This window comes from Glycine max, chromosome 1 (genome assembly GCF_000004515.6).
Source record: "Glycine max cultivar Williams 82 chromosome 1, Glycine_max_v4.0, whole genome shotgun sequence".
In the NCBI taxonomy this organism is placed as follows: Eukaryota; Viridiplantae; Streptophyta; class Magnoliopsida; order Fabales; family Fabaceae; genus Glycine; species Glycine max.
In genome coordinates, this window is record NC_016088.4 from 55,561,819 (window position 1) to 55,581,535 (window position 19,717).

Here is a 19,717-nt window from a genome sequence, read left to right on the forward strand (position 1 = left end):
TAAAAGTGAGTTACTCATTTATTACTTTCTTCTAAAGGAGAGTCAAATCCCTTAATTTCTAGCTCTTTCTCATTTTCTTCTTCTCTTTTTTTGTACCTCTCTCCCACCAACTCACTCTTATGAATCCATATCTTCTCCAACATACTTTTCTCTCCATCCCTCTCCAGCAGAATATATACCGTTCGAATGACCTTACAGTCACTTCATACAATTAAGCGGAAAAACAAAGACTAAATAAAAACAAGATTTATGCAGCAGTGTAATTTGACTTGTATTAATCTCCTACTTTGTGTCAAAAAAATCTCTTACTTTTTTAGTACGTTAAACTCACTAATATTTAAATAATTTATTAAACTTCTATTATCTGATAATATTAACAGCTATTTTTAGTAGGTATCATATATAACAACATCCAAATCATCTGTACATCTTTGTTACATGCATGCCTAAGTTGCAATGCTAGCTAGCTGTAGTAACGTATCAAAAAGAAAAACCTCGTAAGTTATATACATGGTCTAGCTTACTGAATTGTTACCTTGCATGAACGTGCAGGACTATATTAAGATGATCAATTTGCTGTACATAAATAGAAAGAATACGAAAAGATGGTGATATGCATTTTGGCAGTTTGTCGGCGGTTGCATCATATATTCTCACCTACCAAAGTTTTTTCTTTTTAATTTTTTTAGCGAAGGACAAGTATATATTCAACATACAAGCAACCAATAACATTCTAGTTATCATGTCAATTACAACTGGGGCTAAGCTAGGGCCATCATATTCGATCGATGAGGTTACTCAACATAAAATCCAACATTGTTGAAGCCAGCAACAACGAAACCAATTATTACAAATGTCTTCCTTCAACCAGATGATAGGTGGTGACAAGTGCTGACCTTGGACAATAATTTAACAAACAATCTAAAGCCCTAGTATGTATATGGTCCTAATCAATTTTCATGCAAATGTAACTAAAATTTTTAATTGTACAATGTGAAAATTGATTGAGTCTATAATAATAATAATTTGGGATCATATAATAATTTCTCGTTGTTCAGCTCTTCTAGCTCTACATTAATTCTTCTATTGGCTATTTGCCCTCCAAATTAATTCAAATGTTATTGTCTCATTAGGATCCCCACTAATGTCTTTATTTTATTAAATAAATATTATAGAATCTTTCAACCCCGTCTGAACAATCACTTTAGCAAGAAAGACATAACACACACGAAGAGATGGCCCTAGCTAGCTAGTTTCGGCAGTGGGATATGTCTAAGCTAAAGGCATAAAGTGGACCTTATCTTTTTCATTCTTAGTTCGGAAGGCTAAAAAGTTTAGTGACGGAGATTTCAAGATCGAGTTGGAGGAGGGTGTGCTCCACCAATGCAGGCCTTATGACTATGGGTGAGGCTCATCCACCTTGGATTCATCACGATGAAGACTCATCAATAATGCTAGAGTTTCAAAAGTTCAACGTTGAGAGTGAAGTCTGTGGTCCCCACTTAATCATGCCCGAAGTGAATGTGCATGTTATACTTATTTCCCAGCCTAGCTTGCCCTATCCCTCATTATTTCTGACGAACCAAACTTCACTAGCACTCCCAAACTCCAAGCATCTCTAAGCCAACTCACGTGACAGCCACTGAATAATTGAAACACACAACTTCTTCATAATACACTTTGTCCGCTTCCACATCTAATTCTTAATGTCTATCTCATTTCTTCCTCCGCTTATCACGTTCTATTTCTGCTTTTTCTTTCATACTTCAATTTTTTTCTCCCTTTTAACTTTTTACTTTTTACTTTTGTTTTTTCTGTTTAATTATTTTCCTTTCCGTAGACTTTCTTTATTTCTTTTCTATTTGTGTAAGTGTCTTCTTCTTTTTTCGGAAAGGGGGTGGCGGTGGAATCTAATTAGTGGAGAATTGGGAAATTTGGGACGTGGGGTGGTGAAATTAATAACCCCACACCTTAAACACTTTTCCTATAGCATATGTATCATTAAATCCTTCATCTTCAAATTTGGAACATTATTAGATTTATGTGAGCATTCACAGCGCCAACTCGTTCAATTTCCAAGCTAGAATGCAAAATTCCAACAAAGGAGAAGCCAAGAAGAGATTAGAAGAATAAATGACACGTTTGAGATTCAATAGCATGACTCACACATGCAAGGCATAGGCATGATCACCAAATAATATCGAGCATGTTATACATGAATAAGAGTCCACACAGTCAGTGGCATCATGAAGAACAAATAGCTTTGTTCAGGAAAAAAGCCGGTGGTTTGAGCAACTTTAGATTTAGAGTGGTGACACAAGCCGTGAAGTCTCTTATCATCGATATGGATGGCAAAGACTTTCCGTAGAGATAAGATGGAACAGCTTTTGTTAACTTGAAAAGAAGTAGGACATGTGAAGAATCGCATCGCTAATTATGGAATGGACCACAGCTTGAAATGATTTGTAGTACTGAACTATTGTGCATGTGGTTGAATTTCCGGATTACATCGGTGATTAAAAGAAAAAAAAAAAGATTGGTCAATTCCTATATATATATAGCATCGCTAAATATTATGGAGGACTCTTCAAAGTTGGATCTCAGCAGCTATGATTTTTAATTTTGATAAAAACCACATCCATTACCTAATAAATTGGGATCATCCTTTGAATCTGAGTTTCAATTCGTATACAAACTAGCCCCAACATCCAGTGTTTTCCATGGTTTACGTAGCTACCAAGAAAGTGCTCCAGTTGATCATATTATATTCATTTGCGTTATCAGATTATTATATTCACATCGATCGATCTTCAATTCAGTGATGGTAACAACTTTTTGGTCATACCATTTATTTTTTAACTAAATCATCACACAGGATAGTTACACTGCCCTATAATTAAGCAGTAAACGTATGGCTACAACTACGTACTGCAGGAGTCTTGACATCTTAATACGTTATACGTACCAGCCATTCTAGTCACAAATCCTTCTAATGAATGCCTTTTGTCTATAAAAATAAAATAAAATAAATATAGGCACAAATCCTAATTAAAGGTATAAGGTCAATCTTAGATTGTTACGTAAACTGTCCAATACTGATGATGTCATTATAATTTATGGCTCTTTGAGAAGAACTATACAAATGAGCTTCCAAGAAAAGCAGAATTACATAGAATCTTAATTGTTGATTGAAGGATGTTTTTAGATGATATTGTTAAATAAAATAAAAGTAATTAAAATTTATTTATATTTAAGTCTATCAAACATTTTTTTTTCTTTTTATAATCGAGTCCTTTCCAATTTAACTCCTCAAAGTGAGTAGTTTGCTTGACAAAAAAGTAAAGTAAGAAAACGAGAGGCATTCTGTACCTACATTAATTCGTTTTTATATAAATAAAATATAAACTTAAAGAGAGAGGAAAGTTGCTAAATAAAAAAACATTACTCTGTAATATACAGTTGAGGAGTAAAACTTCAATTATGATATGGAGAAAGTGAGATCAATTATCACGTTTTGTAATTATTCTGTTTATTATAAGCACTAGATGTACACCAGGTTTCGTAATTAATTTATTACATTGGATTTAAATTTAGTTATATATTTTGTTTGTTATCTTTATAATTAAAATATAAAATAATATTACTAATGGGTGGTTAATTAATGTTATGCATGTCTAAATTCCTTAAACAAAATATCATATGCTAACCTTATATAAAAGTACTAAAAATCTTATTGGAAGGTTAATTGCACCATGATGCATATGTCCACGATGCAAACAAGGTTGTTTCCTAGGTAGAAGATACTTGCAAGTAGTCCAAAGCCCAAAAAATTTATAAAATAATATTTTTATTTAAGTGTAAGAAGTCCAAAGCTCAATTTCAGGTAAAGCTACCTTACATAAAATCAAAGAACCAACTGTGAATAAAATTCAGAAAGAATGAACATCTCCTAGCATGCTTATCCTGTCACAAGAAAATAAAAGACAATAGGAAACAGAAATCAGGACACATGAATTCCATCTTCGTCACTAAAATATTTTGGTATGCCAGCAGACACTTCTCACATTCATGCAGCCCATGAAGGATAATTTTTACCAATCAGCAAAAGCCTTTGATTTTCATTGAGGCGTATATACATGCTTCCAGATTCTCACATCCATGCAATTCAGAAGTTCTAGGAGTCTTGGGATGATTTGTATATCCGATATGCAGCTATGCACATTGTGGCATTACCTATAATAGTCAGTGCCGCCTGAAGAGCCACCAATACCTACAGCCCATTAGAGAACCCCAATCGCTTCATATCTTCAGCATAATTCACAGTCAAACATTTTTTTATTACAAGACGGAACGACCGAATGTCTACTATTGTAATCCAACAAGACAATTTTCTAAACAGTGTCACACTAACATAGATGACAATATGTAATGGATGAGAATGGATCTCACAGTGCAACTTGGTAATCCAAAAATTAAACTTTGTTGTATTCTGAGAAGTATAGATAGTAATGGTAGTGGATTAGTGGTAACTTGGTACACGAGTTCAGTTTCTATGAGGGAAAATAGAAAATTTTAAGTGTTCAGATTGAAGTAACTAGTAAATTAGTAATATCTAATTATACAATTTACACCATGACAGGAAGGGATTCTCCTACTTCGTCTCTAATACTTACTTTTTTCAACAAGCTAGTATTTTGTTTTAACAAACTAAAAGTAGAGAAAATTGACATTGCAAATTAACCATAGAAGTCCACCACTAACACTCACTTCCTACTTTCCTGAGACTTCTTTTCAAATTGTAATTTTTTAATATGTTTCAATTGAAAGCAGGTTTTATTCAGGTTCTGGATTTTAAAAAGAGAAAACTGATTCGATGATGTTGTAATGAATGAAATGAAATTAGATTTCAGTTTATAAAACAGAAACGGGCAGAGTTTTGCTGGACTAGAGAAAGGGTTGGCAACCTTTACCCCAGCTCTCACTCTGTCCAAATTCAATCCCCCCCACCCCAACACACACACACACACACGAGGAACATATTTAATGTTTTGCTAGTTTGTTTTCCTAGACAACAAATTGCTTTCAAGGAAATTGGTTATACATGATTTATAATCTAAATGCAGAATAGCAAAAGTACTCTGTAATCTAAAGTATGTAATTCTCAAAGTATCTGTAATAAGAAAATTTCCACAAGGATCGGTGCCAAGCCAATGTTGAGTTTTGAAATGTTCTTAAATTATACTTTAAACTCTGGGTTCCAAGGATAAGTTTAGATATCTAATGGTGAGTGGAATGTAATGAAATGAGATAAAACTAAATGGAATGAAATGGAACAAAATTATCATTTCATTATTTGGATATTTTTTTATGGAAGGAAAGAAAAAAAAAAGAAAAAAAGAAGACTGATTCCACAATTCAATTTGAAGGGAAGAAATGGAGGTGTATGGTATGGAATGCATTCCATCATATTCCATAACATTCGAAACCATCCAAACAAAGGAACAGAGTTTCAGTCTTTTCTATGAATCCAAACATAGCTAGGATGCAAAGGCATGGTTAAGAGTCTTGCCTCGAGGGAGTCGGAGTTATAAAAGAAATGCCATGTACACGCACAAAAAGCTCCACCAAGTAGAGGTACCTAGAAGAATCAGAAAATGAGAGATGGAGGAACAAAAAATGGAGTGAAGAAAGTGAAGTGACTGACCATTCCCCAAGAAAGGCCCTTCCAAGCTGGGTATCCAGATTTTTCTCCGTATTGCCACACCAAAGCCATAGCTATAATCCATTCAGCGACACTGGACACGTGAATGGCCCATGTGGGCAAAGAGAGGGCATTGGGGGGTTCGTGGAATTGCAGTTGGAGACATGAACCGGGTTCGACGAAGTTGAGGAAGTGGAACAGACCCAGTCCCAGGATACCCGCTTTCGCTTTCACTTTGGTTTTAACCGTTCCAATTCCACTGTCCCTCACTCTTGGCAACGACGGAATTTTGGGAGTATAAGACCAAGATGGTTTTGCCAAGTACAACGTTGCCGCTGCCATCGCTTCGGATAACCCTTTCTCCTTCCTTCATTTCATTTCCACGCCTATTTTGATGTTCTAAAAATGTACATTATTAAACATTGGTCATTTGTACTGTAATTTTAAGAATCACAATAATCATTATTGATCATTTTAAAAATAAAAATTTTATCTTTATAATTTAAAATTAAATTAATTGATGTTCATAATTTCAAACACTAATTTAATATAGATAAGAAACAACAATTTTATCTGGCGAGCATAAAATATATTTTTTAATTTATTTCAAATCATTTTTCATTTTTTTAAATTATTAATTCTTTTATTTTATTTTTATTATGTCTAATAAAATAAATAATGTAAAAAAATTTACACTATAATCATTTTTCTCTTAAATTAAATAATGCAAAACAGGGCTCATGGGCTAAAATATAAGAGAAAGTCCGAAGTTACTCAAGTCCAAACATCAAAATGCATTAGTACCACAAAGAGACAAAAAAAAAAAAAACAATTACGAAAGTATATGGAATATAATAAGAGTCCTGGGCTTCTGAGCGTGTGTCCATGTAGGTAAAGGGCTCGTTCGTTTAAATTAAAAAAAAAAAGTGCTTCTGAAAAAACTGTTTTTTTAAAGGATGATTATATTTTGACAATCAAAAATTTAAAACACTCAATCAATAATTCTTTTTTTTTTCTCTATCTCTCTTCCCAGTACATCATCAATTACTTATCTCTCCTCTTTTATTTTCTCTCTCAAGTTATAGACAACTTAAAGTTGTTCAAGAAACATTTTTCTTTTTTAAAAAGGCTGATAGGATTTACTTTTTAAAAAAGCTGAAAACTATTTTTTAAAGCAAAATTTTTTAAATAGACTCCAAAAAATAAAAAAAATTTACTTATTTTATTAAAAAAAACTTTTTTTAACAAATAAGTTTAAACAAATGCATCTTAAATATAGATTGAGATTTTGCGGTTAAGTTTAATTTTTAGAAGAGATTAAGGGGACGTTGGTGCAAGAAATTTTGTCAGTTTTCCATAAATTTTAAGTTGGCAATGTTTATTTCTCATGTTTAAAAAATATTAGCTTCACCTAGATGATCTAATTTAAAAAGTATCTTTTCTTTATCAAAACAAATAAATGGTTCACATTATACTTTAGAAAACCAGAAAAATCCGATTATAATTAGGGACTTTCTTTATTTTGATATTTTCTTTTCATGTTTTCTTTTGAAGGCATTTGGTACAAGAAAAGTTTTTATGTCCTGAAATTATGATTTATTTGAATGACTAAATATGTTTGGTTGATCATGCATATTATTGAGATATTTATATAATGATTTAATATGTTTGGTTGACTAAAAGTTTTTTTTATCATTTAAATATAAAAACTAATTAAAAAAAATTAAAATCAGTAAAATTTATATCTTCAAACAGTTTTCTTTTAAAGCTTATCTAGACACAATATATTTCACCTTAAATAATTGTTATCTAAACTTTTTTCTACGTAATGCGGAATAAGTAAAAAACTCGGTGGATTAACAACAAATTATTGCTTTGTGTTTGAAATTATTAAGATGTAACAATGTGATGAGGAAACTAAACTCAACAAACTTTTTGCTTGTAGGGTCTACCTATTATGCAAACTTTAACCCTCAAGTCTCGACCATGAAATAAACAGTAGAGGTGACAGAAAGGTTGGGATGGCTTGGATGCAAAAGGTACCCAAATCCAAAGACCAAGCTGGCAACCTATATGGACACACGCTGACAAGCCCAGGACTCTTTTTTATTCCATATACATCCGAAATTGTTTTTTTTTTTCTCTCTCTTTGGGTACTAATGTATTTTGATGTGCATGTTCAGCATCAATTAAAAACCAGCTTTTAGTTGTAGGTCCAATTGTTAATTTGTCATTTACGTCTTGTATATAAGATACTATAAATACGTTATTGAGGATTAGCGAAGGCAGTTTTTGAGTATGTTTATGTACCTTTCGAGGGAATTAGTCCACTCCATACAGATGCCCTTGCTGGAAATATTATTTGTTAAGATTTTAGCATTTAATATTTCCTGCTACTCTTTCTACTAAAATCTCTTCCTTTGAAAGCTGCCTATCACCGAATCCACTAAGTTGCAGGTAACAAACCTCAGCCTTCAATAAAACATTTATTAAATCTAACGACAACTAACACTTGAGGATCTGGCGTACGTTAGATACCACTTTGGTTTGAGCATTAAAAAAAATAAAAATTAAAACACAGAAGTTACTGATGATCTGGATTTTATTGATCACAACAAACTTGCTTATTTGAGGTTTCTAAAATCTAAAAGGGACAGGCTAATAGTCATGAATAGATAATGTGATATTAATACATTATCACTACGACTGCCATCGGTCCCTCCTAGTAAGCAGAACCGATGCTCACTAGAATACAAGATGGACCAATTTGTAGTAATATGTATCCCTATATCCATACCTTTCAAGAGCTGTGTTTTATGTCTCTCTTTCCTCTTCTGGTCCAAATCAGGACAAGAACAAATCCCATCAAAGACATGATTGAAGTCTGCAAGCAAATTTGGCAACTTACATTGCAATAGCATAAAAAATATTAAACAGCACTACACCCTACTTCTCTCGGTAGATTAGTCATGCAATAATATATGTTAGCCTCGAGAATTACACACACAAACTAGGTAGTTTTGTTTATATATCTTTTGAATTAAACCAGAAAAGCGGTAGCAACAGATTTCAAAGAGTAAAAAAACACGACAAGGTCCCTCACAGAGTAACATCTTTAAATACACAATAACAGGCCTAAGCCCCAAGAGCAAATCCTCCTCTCTGGATCACACTCAAAATGCAATCCCCACACTGAATGCAGAAACTAACATGCCATATACAGAGGGGGAAAAAAAAAGCACGCATACATAACTATAAAATGGTTACTAAGCACAAAACTGCCCGATAGTTACTAAATGCATAAAAAATTACCATGCTGTTTACACTTCACATAAGTGTCCCATCACTATTGATATTTAGATACTTCAGTGCCTTCTATTTTGTTGACCAAAAACAAAAGCTTTGCATTTTCCAAAACATCGAACAATCAGCTGTGTTGCTATAAGTATGCAGTGAAGGAATTTAAATCATATACCATTCTATCCCTTTTTTTTAGATTTAAAATCATATATCAAGCAGAACATATGTACACAGCGTCACACATGCATGTGACAGAAAAGAGACAGCGGATTCATATTGCCAAACAAATGACTGAAATTGAAGTCTAAGTGGAGGGGGAACTTACAGAAATTGCTGGAGGAATAGCCACTTTTGGATCTTCAAAGAACTTATTAGCAAGAGCCAAGGCAAGCAGGCTACTTTGCATTCCTGGTATTAGATAAATGAAGTTATTGAAACAACATGCTATTACAGGCATTTGATGTATGAAAATGGAGAAACTTTGTACCTGTCTCAAAGGAAATTGTTCGTTGCAGTGCCTTCACATCAAGAGAATCACGGAAGACAAATCCACTGAGGATATAACCAGCTATAAAAGATGACAAATGAAAAGCAACAACAAGCAACAAGATAGCAACTCCCAGAGGGGATTTCATAGTCTCAACATTAAAGGCGAGTGGTGCTCCAGCACAGATAGATGCCACCAGTACTGATAGTGGAGGCAAAAATGGTCGAATAACATTGCAAATACGAGGATAGAATCTGTAAAAATGAATGGGTAAGAAGATGAAGCCTTAAAAAAAAACACTAATATTAGCATTTATCTGTGACCATAGTATTACCGATTTAGAAGCAGGCCAGCTGCGATAGGTACTACCACAATCTGTGTAATGCTGTACACCATTCCTCTTACATCTATAGGCAATTTCTTCCCTATGAGCAACAGTAGTAAGAGTGGTGTGACAAACACTGCAGAAGCAGTGGACAGTGATGTCATAACTATGCTTAAAGGTGCCATTTGTGGATCCGTCAGGAAAGTAGCATAACTTGAAAGCTGGGCACCACTAACACAAGCCACCAATACAATTCCTGCGCCTGATTCATTTTACTGCCAAAAATTAGAAAATGCATCTGAGCAGCAATTTTTAATATTAGCATGAACCACCCTCACCTACTGTTGTTGGTAGGCTTAAAACAGTTACTGCAATCATGCAAAACAGATATCCAAGAAGAGGCTTCACAGCAAACTGGCCAAAATAACCAGTGACAATTTCTGCTGGCCTCTTAAATGCCTCGAGGAAGTCATTTTCATTTGAATTAACCCCAACAGCAAACATCAAAAAACCTAGTGCAGGTGCATAGTATCTGCAAGTATATCACTTAATAATAATAATACAATTATGGCTGTAAATATTTAAAAAAAAAAGTTATTTGTCTGTTTTTCATTCTGGATTTCAGATATCACTAGTTTGCAGCATTACATTCCATTTTTGCATTTGCAGTTTAAACTTCAAAGAGATACCGCATGAAATTCTATAGCAGAGCTAATCGTTGTTCCTTCATTAACTGCAAATCATCTCACTAGTTGTGTTCACAAAATTGCAAATAATTGTAAAACAATCTTGTCATCTATCAATTCATCAGAAAATCCACAGACCTGCTGGTGAACCACGTTAAAGAAGGTGGGTAGATTAGAGCTAGCAGTATACTAGCAATGAGTACATGAGGCAGGTATGAATTTGATTGCTTCAGAATCTCCAGAATTGACATGGAATTTTGCTCCGTCTGAGGAAAGAAACAAAATAACCAAGAACGAAAATGCCCTACGTTATTCTGTTTTGATTTTGTCATTTTTGTGCATGGCAGGCATTTCAGCAGTCAAACTTGATTACATGAAAGAAACCTACATGCTCTGAATCTTGATGGAAAAGGTGAAAAGAAAAAACTGCAAAATCTACTGCTGATACTAATATTTAAGCAGATTTTCCATCATGTGCAAACATATAGAAATGTCAACAAAAAATTTTATTGTTGGGAAAATTTTATGTGAGTATCATAAAATAGGAAGTGGAACCTAAATGATTTAGTAGGCTGCACTTGCACACGAATTTCACTCAATTGCTAAAAAAATCTGATTAAGTAAAAGTCTAGACTTAAGGGGAACAAAAAATACCTGGGTCGGGGCATCGGAAAGATCAGGTGGCAGAGAATCTGAAGAGGGGAGTGGTGCACATTTTAGGGGAACTTTGGTGCTCCGGTCTATGAAAACAGAACACACATAGAAATTAAGTTAAGATGGGTGGAAGTGCAAAATGAGAGAGAGAGTAGATTACATGGGAAATGCGAATTGAAACGAATGGAGCATGGAGAAGAGATGGTTGGGCAGCATGGGAGTAAAATTGGGGGTTTGGATTTGGGAAAATGGAAGAGCGAATCAACATTGCGGAAGTGCTTCAGTTTCAGACCACTTGAAATCATAGTGACTGAAGAACTGCACAGCAACAGCTACTATTGTCTATTGCGATGGGACTCCCACCTGATTCTGATTTATCAAATCACCCAATTATCTTTCTTCTTCAAAACACTCATACTTATTATTCTTTAATTAAAAAAACCCGGCAATGCCCAATGAAATCGGGTTGACTTTCTACTCATCTCTTTTAATTTATTTAATAGCATTAAGTGTTTTGTGGAATAATAACATTAAATATGTTAATAAATATGAATAAATCAAATTTACTAGGGGAAGAATAGGGTATAATTGATAAAGGAGTAATTAATATAATGTTAAACTTTCTCAACCATAGATAAATAGAAATATTTTTTTTTCAAGAACATAACAATTAAAAAGGAATGGAGAGAAGAATAAATAAAAGTAAAATAAAAAAAATGTTTTATTTAGATACATAAAAGGGAAGAAGTGAAAAAAATATCTTCATTTATTTGAATAAATGAAAAAAGAAGAAATAAATAAATTAAAAAATTCATAATATTTAAATTAAATAAAATATTTTTTTGCTTTTACTAATATTTCTCAATATGAATTATTTACTTTTTTTATGTCACAAAGCAACTAAAATAAAAAATCTTTTTATCTATATTCTTTTCAAATAAATAATAAAACTTTAATAGTTTGACTTTTTCTATTTATGATTTCTTTCCTCTCAAATTCGTTAATCTTGTTTGTTTTTTATATTTTAGAAAACTGGTATTAATCTAGATCAAAAACTCCAGTTAAAATTGTATTAATATTTTTTAATTCATAAAAATTAAATAACTCATTCATCTCATTCAACCAATTAAACTCTCTTAGTTAAAAATATGCTAGTATTAAATTATAGAATAACCGTGTTTACATATATTGCAGGATATGTATGCACATTAATCTGTCAAAAAACAAAGTATGCACATTATTACATGAATTATGAAATACACATTTGCATTACATGTCAACATTTTTTTAATAAACACATTTGTATATAAAAAATCCTTTTATTATATGGTAAATAAAAAAAACATGTAAAAAATATTAATATATAAATTACAAAATACACATTTACATTATAAGTCAACATTTTTTTCAATAAACATATTAGTACATAAATCATATAAATAAATGTTTCTGTTATATGGTAGATGAAAAAATATAAAAATATTATTATCTACATGATTAAAAAAATAGTCATGGTTATATCTTGTATGAATTATATTTAAATATATCATTTACTATAAATTAAATGTTATAAAAATAAGTATATAAGACATAGTGACATGCATTATTACACTACACCAGTTAAATAAGAGACAAACATATAAATAGTAATCAACAAAAGAAGCCAAATGCTGAAATACAAATTAATTGTATTATTATTGTGGAAAACAACAAAAGAAAAGAAATATCTAAAAAAAGAAAAACAGAGAGGTGAGGTCCACATAGCCGAAACGACAGCGTTCAATAAATTGGAAGTAAGCAAAGGAATTTGATTTGACTAGTATCTTTCCGCATCTACCTTCATTCCTTTGACGGGTGTTGGCGGTTGCGGTTTCCGTTGTGCTGAATCTTAACCGTTATTTTGGGGCCCTCAAATCGCCGATACTGTGTTCACTTTCATTGCCGGTGGCGGCGAAGCCACCGTACCAGCCACCGACACCGTCCAATCCATTTCAGCCTTTCGAATTACGATGACGTATTTCGAGGAGGACGCCATTAACGATGACGGTGATCGCGTGAGGGACGTCGAGCGCAATCACGACGGCGGAGGAGAATACGTCAAATTGGTTTGGGATCCACAACCGGAGGCCGTGCCCACTCACCGGGGAGGATCATCGCGCCTCTGGTATTGGGTTAAATTGGTGCTCTGTTTCTTATGTCTGGGCCTCTTGGCTCTCGTTGCTTTTGAATGGGTTGCCCCACTCTTCATAGAAAAGGTTTCCTCTTTTTCTTCATATCAAATGCCTCATGCATTTTAATTTGTATATGATCTTAAATTTTATTTTCTTTTTCTTTTCATGCAATGTCTCTTCATTTGTAAATTGGACATCTAGTTTATTAGGTGCTTTTGGTAATGATCTCCCATCAGAATTAGAGTTTCACTTCGATAATCTATATAATAATAAAAGTCTGTATTAAAGGTCAATATAGGTTACTGAGGGAAAATTTCAATTCTGATTGGAGAACAGCTACCAGAATACTTACAAATTGCACTTGAGTTTTTGTATTTATAAATTACAATTTTAAATGTTGAAACACCTATCTTATGAATGACATTACTTTTTTATTTTTATTTTCAGGTGATTATTCCTATAATAAAATGGGAGACGAACACGTTCAGTTCTCCGGTGTTAGCTGTTCTGTTGTTTGCTTCTATAGCGCTATTCCCTACCCTAATTTTGCCGTCCTCGCCTTCTATGTGGGTGGCTGGGTTGAAATTTGGTTATGGCTTTGGATTCTTGCTAATCATTTCTGCCGCAGCAGTGGGAGTATCACTTCCTTTCTTGATCGGTTCAATCTTCCATAGTAAAATTGAAGTACATGCCTCGTGACTTTAGTATAAGTTGTTATCTGTCTTTCATGTGTTTGCCTCACATTTGCTAATTAATTAGGACCCGGCATTTCATGATTCTTTGCAGGGGTGGTTAGAAAAGTATCCAAAGAGAGCTTCTGTTCTAAGATCTGCTGGTGGGGGAAATTGGTTTCATCAATTTCGGGCAGTTGCTTTAATCAGGGTTTCTCCATTCCCATACATAATCTTCAACTATTGTGCTGTCGCAACAAATGTTAAGTATTGGCCTTACTTGCTCGGATCCTTGGTAGGAATGGTGCCAGAAATATTTGTTTCAATTTACACGTAGGGTCCTCTTCTCTCTCTCTCTTTCTCTCTCTCTCTCTCTAATGCACACTTTATTGGCTATACTAGGAGTTTGCTTTTGTTATGCCTGGCCATTTACATACTTTTTTACTTCTTGAATACCTAATAAGTGTGTATAGATGCAGAAGATGTGGTGTACATCAGAAAATATAGAAGGTGACCTGTTTTTGCTCAATTTTGGGTGCCCATACCATACTTTGGATTTAGGTTGTGTAATTGGTTCAGCTTGCTTTGCCTCCTCCAGCATGAGTATGTTTCACCATAGTATGGTTATTTCAGAAAAAAGACAGTTGCTTACATCATGACTCATGTCATTTAGTGATAATTGCTTCAATTAGATGTTTTAAGATCTGATATAATTGAGATTCTTGCAGACTCTCCAACTTGCTTTACAACATCCCTTTGTTGTACATTGTAATATGTTACTGCTCATGATTAGTTAAGTCAAATAAATATATCTAGAAATGATTTGGTGGATTAATTAATCTTAACAACTCACTAGGATCAGCCCAGCCTAGTAGTAGTGGAAAGAGATTTTGGAGTTTGCATGAGGTCATAAGTTGCAACCTCATTGCTGCCTATGTAAGCCCAAAAATAATATAATGGTAAAGTTGGCATAGCTTTTTGATTTTTTTTTTAATTTCATATATGCCAAGATTTTCCTTACCTCTAGTTTTTTCAGTTCATGGTTGTCTTTAATCATAAAATTTCTTTATCTGTATTTCAGACCAAACTCAAACATTGTTTGTGGTTGGTCATCAAAGTTTGTTCATTTAACAGATCAATACTTGCTGATCCATTTCCCTTCATAAATTTTACACTTACATCTTAGAAACAAGTGTATCTTTTATTGTGTATTTCACTCTGTCCTCACTATTTGCTACTCCACGAAGTTGCCCATGGAAAATATATTGGGCAGGTAAATTGATATTTCACCCATGAAGTAAATGACTGTTTTTCTTAGAGCAGTGATATCTTTCTATTCTTATTTAGATATTCACTTGGAATATGCATTACCATCTATTCTATGACTTTGTCTATATGTAAGCAAATGATCTGTTTTCATGCATGATATGCGATGTGAATGGTGATGACTGTGGTAACCTATGGAACCTCTTTTTCTCATAATCCCCCCCATCCCCACCCCCTAAGCTAAAAATTGAAAATAAAATTTTATCTGATTGTTCTTTCTCTTCTTAGATTGTTTGCCACATTTTATTATTTAAATAAATTTAGTATGCCTTGTTATTAATGAATGTTGTTGAGTATTTTCTTTTTGTCTTCCTATTTTTGAACAGGTGTTGGAAAACAAATACAACTACCTAGGATAGATGGGTTGTTTGATTCTCATCAGCAAGATACAATACTATCTGAATCCTTTTCTGAAAATGCATATTTACTTGACAGCCATAAACATCATTACCGTGTCAATTCTATGTCGAGCCTTTTCTTTCTCCTCTTATTCCCTTCCCTCTCCTAGGCCGTTTTCAAAAACTCACATTCACTTGATCTGCCATTTCTTCTTGGTTTCATCTATCTCCACTAAAATCTTTTTATCAGCTAAATAGAAGTGATGGTAGCCCTTAACTGATACTGCTATAGTTGTTTTTTGAATGTATTAATGTTAGCCATTTCAAATGTTGATTTGTTTATACTGCTTATAAAGATAGGAATTAGGAACTAATGGTGCCAAATATCCTCTTGAATTCATTGTTTCCTGGTCTTCCACTGCAGGGGAATTTTGATAGAAGCATTGGCTAATGCTTCACATCAAAATCACACTCTATCCACTCCACAAATTGTCCTCAATGTAGTTGGTTTCTGCGTAACTGTAGCCACAATAATCTTTTTCACAGCCTATTCTAAGAGGCAGCTAAAGGAGTTACAACAGAAAGAGAATGATCTGGTCTTTCAATAATCCAGTAGGTGTAGTCTGGGTTTATTTGCTGGCAGCATGAGGCAGTTACTACTATCTTATACTGGCACATCAAATTGATGCACACTGCACAGTCGAGTGAGGTTTTATTTATTAAGTAACCTCATATATGGGAGGATTGAACGTCACATGTTGGCTTACCACAGAACAAGCTAACGCGGCTAACATCAGCATTCCTATCTTTTTTTCCATATGTTGCTTACAGCAACTGTTTTCTTTGATGGTGCTTCCATCTCATTTCACTACTAGCATGTTTGGTGGTACATTTTGGATGTGATTTTAAGAAGCTAATAGTTATAGCTTCTACATCCTAAATGTAATTTTTTTCATTCTGAACAAATTTCCAAATACGCTATATGTGTATTAAATTAAATGAAATTCCCGCTTTTAGAGTAATTGTTTTCAACTTACCAAGATTCGTCTGTGTAAATCAAGTATATCGTCGTCATTGATTTGTCATATGATTGATTCAATGTTCTAGTCCACTTGGTTTTGGCATTTTTCTTTTAACCTTTTGTTATGAAGGAAAGCTCAAGAACCAATAATACAGAAATGATGGAAATGACACTGTGACTTGTTCATCTCCACCCTGCCCCCACTGCACCCAACGAATCTGAATTATTTTTGACTTGTTGGTTATGAAAAATGTTTGTCTCACATTATTTTCATTTACACTTTATATTTCTTGTAAAATTTTAAATCACTGAACAGAGAGAGGAAAGAGAACCAAAGTAGTTCTTTTTCGTTAGGTGTAAATATAAGATAAATATACAAATAAATGACGTGAAATATGAGGCCTACCTTAAAACTTTCTATCTGAGATTAAAACTATGACCGGGAGGGCAGGGAATGAGTTCGTGTGAGCCATGAGTTTCTTTTAATACCCCTTAATGCGCGACTATTTATTTCAAATTCTTCTGTATAAAATATCTTAGGTTTAATGAACTGGATTCAGTTAAATTTTAACTGAATCTATTATTTACTTTCTGCGTACGATTCACATGAAATTTGTTGATTTCCCTGAGTTTGACAAGTTATATTTATGTTTCCTGTCTTTTTCCAGCTACATGCTTGTCCACTAATGATCTGATATCTTCATTGGTTTGTCGTATAGGTATAGCTATCACATTCATACCTTTTTCTGTTTAGTTGTAAATTGTGAATATACTCCACTAAAAGAAATTGTGCGTTAAAAATAGGACAAGAAAAGAGTAGTGAAAGCTCGACGGGGAAATGGTAATCTGTATGACATGCTTAACTACATAAATGTCATGTAAATTATAGGAAATATAAGGAACTAATCATGAATTACAGAATTAGAGATGGGTTTTCTAAGGGTAAAGATTGTCTCCACCCTATTGATGCTACAGCTCTCATTAGTATCTCTCAGTTACCCATTTTTTATTTTGATTTATCGTGCTCTGGGGAATTTCCTTTTTAAAATGTTCCTTTTTTTTTTTAGTAAACATTGGATAATGATTGATGAAAAATATCTCACTTGTATCAATGTTCGAATGAATATTTATGCAGTATGAACTTGATAATAAGATCTCACTTGTTATGAACCCTGTATTGTTGTAGAATGCAATGGGTTTGGTCTGTAACGATTATTCGGAAGTATAGTAAGGGTTCAATAATGTCACAATGGGTAAGGTTGATTCTCTTGCACCATGACGAGTGATATAACCGAATTATCTTGATTTTATTGGCTTTTTTTAAAATTGGCGGAGAGAGTCTCAGTGTTGTTTGCACCCCTGGGGCATATTAGCAACTGGGTACTTGTTTATAATATATTTATATTATTTTTTATGTGTGTATAATGTGTATATATGCATATGTATTCTCGCACATATATAGTGAGTGGGTTATGTATATAATTGAGTTTGGTACATGGAGGTCTGAAATAACATATGTATACACTTTGTAGTGTTGTGGAGTGAGCTATCAGCTATGTTTTGTCCTCCGTCGACTCAGATTCAGTGCGGCACAGCTCAGTAGAGCATTTTTGTGTTGGTTATCCTTGGTTGTATTCACCGTTCATACAAACGTTAGACGTTGTTAGAATTTAGAATGACGCGTATTGAATGTATGTATTACATTACGTGCTTAAAGCTACACGTCTTTAACAATTGTCTCAATGTGTTGAAGACTCTCATCTACTGTTTCACAGTGACATAAACACACAGGTACAGACTCGAATTTGATTACAAATGTAATGGGTATATGACGTGGACTCCATAAATGACATTGAACTGTTGGTGTCAGTTGGCCCTCTCATTTGTTTTCTTTTTGGGGGACATGGGTCAATATTGGTGCGTACTCTTTCGTGGGAGGGAGGGCATACCTGGTAGCTCATCCATAACAGAGGCACCAACCAAGGATGAAAATAAACCAACCTATTAGATAGTTTCTCTCTTCTATGGTTTAAGTACTTAATTTGTAGAATGTTGAATTGAACATGATATCATCAGAGGTGTATAAATATAATTATTCTAAACAAAAGAGATAAGGACATTGGACAAGGCTTACTTAGAAGGACCCCCCGGTGACCCCAACTATGCCAGCCATGACTTTTATTGGTATTAGTATTATTATTACCTATTAGATAGAAAAGGCATTGAATTAAATGCATTTTCAAACCGTGGCACGAGGGAAACCTACCTTTTGAAGACGTTGATTTATGCTTGCATTGTAATGTGTCATTTGCAAAAGTTGAGCTTTTTAGCCGTTGATTAAGTAAGAAAATCTCCCTTTACGTAAAAGGAAAAGAAAGAAATTTTCGTAACAGAAGTGAAGAGGATTCTGGTCCCTCTTTACTAGTCAAATGCTAAAAGACAAATTTGAACAAAAGGGAATAACGTTTAAGAGAAGGACTTTTCAGACAATTGAAAAATCAAAAAAATAAAAATCAAACGTCTAGAAGAAGTAATGGGGAGGGAAGGACCAATCTTTTTCAATTTAATCGGACGGCCAAAATCACCTAACTTAAGAAGTGAACGCTGCGTGTCAAGAATCGGATCACCTACGTATTTTTCTACTTTGCCTTTCACTGTCTCATTGTGGTCGCATCGCAGTGGCTGCGTTAACTGTTAGAATATTCTCGTTATTTTTTTAATAATTTAGTTACTTAAAAAAATAATAATATGTTTTCTACAATATTTAAGACATCAAGTAAAACAAACAGATGAAATAATATTTGTTAACAAAATATAATACTACTACTTTAACCACTAACTTGATGCTACCTACATCTCTTCTTTTATTATAACTGTAAGTTTTGTGACATTTGGTACACTAAAAGCTTTTTCAAAAAAATTTATTTCCTAATCCTTTAGAAAATGAAAACAATTAGGCTAATTAATTACACCAACATATCAAATGCAAGTATAAATACTTTGACGTGACCATTTTTCTCTTTTCTTGGCACTGTAG

The 19,717-nt window shown here is 33.5% G+C and overlaps 3 protein-coding genes across 6 annotated transcripts; 1 reads left to right on the forward strand and 2 right to left on the reverse strand.

Annotated features, from left to right (window-relative positions):
- Positions 1-3,830: 3,830 nt before the first annotated feature.
- Positions 3,831-6,110, reverse strand: LOC100805141 (ycf49-like protein). 3 transcript variants are annotated; one of them, XM_003516631.5, is made up of 3 exons: positions 5,705-6,110; positions 5,570-5,638; positions 3,831-4,270 (listed from the first exon to the last, which is right to left on the reverse strand). In XM_003516631.5, the coding sequence occupies exons 1-3, from the start codon at positions 6,041-6,043 to the stop codon at positions 4,175-4,177; spliced, it is 504 nt and encodes a 167-aa protein (XP_003516679.1). In that variant the 5' UTR covers positions 6,044-6,110; the 3' UTR covers positions 3,831-4,174. The 3 variants fall into 3 exon arrangements, with proteins under 3 accessions (XP_003516679.1, XP_006573743.1, XP_014632321.1); XM_006573680.4 differs by having other exon boundaries at positions 3,831-4,252; positions 5,705-6,109; XM_014776835.3 differs by having other exon boundaries at positions 3,831-4,305; positions 5,705-6,108.
- A 2,175-nt stretch (positions 6,111-8,285) lies between these two features.
- LOC100781989 (probable sodium/metabolite cotransporter BASS5, chloroplastic) lies at positions 8,286-11,616 on the reverse strand. The gene is made up of 8 exons (XM_003517394.5): positions 11,314-11,616; positions 11,154-11,239; positions 10,638-10,765; positions 10,152-10,345; positions 9,823-10,075; positions 9,489-9,742; positions 9,327-9,409; positions 8,286-8,585 (listed from the first exon to the last, which is right to left on the reverse strand). Exons 1-8 carry the CDS (start codon positions 11,456-11,458, stop codon positions 8,502-8,504), a joined length of 1,227 nt encoding a protein of 408 aa, XP_003517442.1. The 5' UTR covers positions 11,459-11,616; the 3' UTR covers positions 8,286-8,501.
- Positions 11,617-12,960: 1,344 nt separating this feature from the next.
- LOC100782521 (TVP38/TMEM64 family membrane protein YdjX) lies at positions 12,961-16,681 on the forward strand. 2 transcript variants are annotated; one of them, XM_003517395.5, is made up of 4 exons: positions 12,961-13,408; positions 13,772-14,008; positions 14,111-14,328; positions 16,084-16,681. In XM_003517395.5, the coding sequence occupies exons 1-4, from the start codon at positions 13,163-13,165 to the stop codon at positions 16,265-16,267; spliced, it is 885 nt and encodes a 294-aa protein (XP_003517443.1). In that variant the 5' UTR covers positions 12,961-13,162; the 3' UTR covers positions 16,268-16,681. The 2 variants fall into 2 exon arrangements, with proteins under 2 accessions (XP_003517443.1, XP_014632325.1); XM_014776839.3 differs by lacking the exon at positions 16,084-16,681 and adding an exon at positions 15,648-16,063.
- Positions 16,682-19,717: the final 3,036 nt, after the last annotated feature.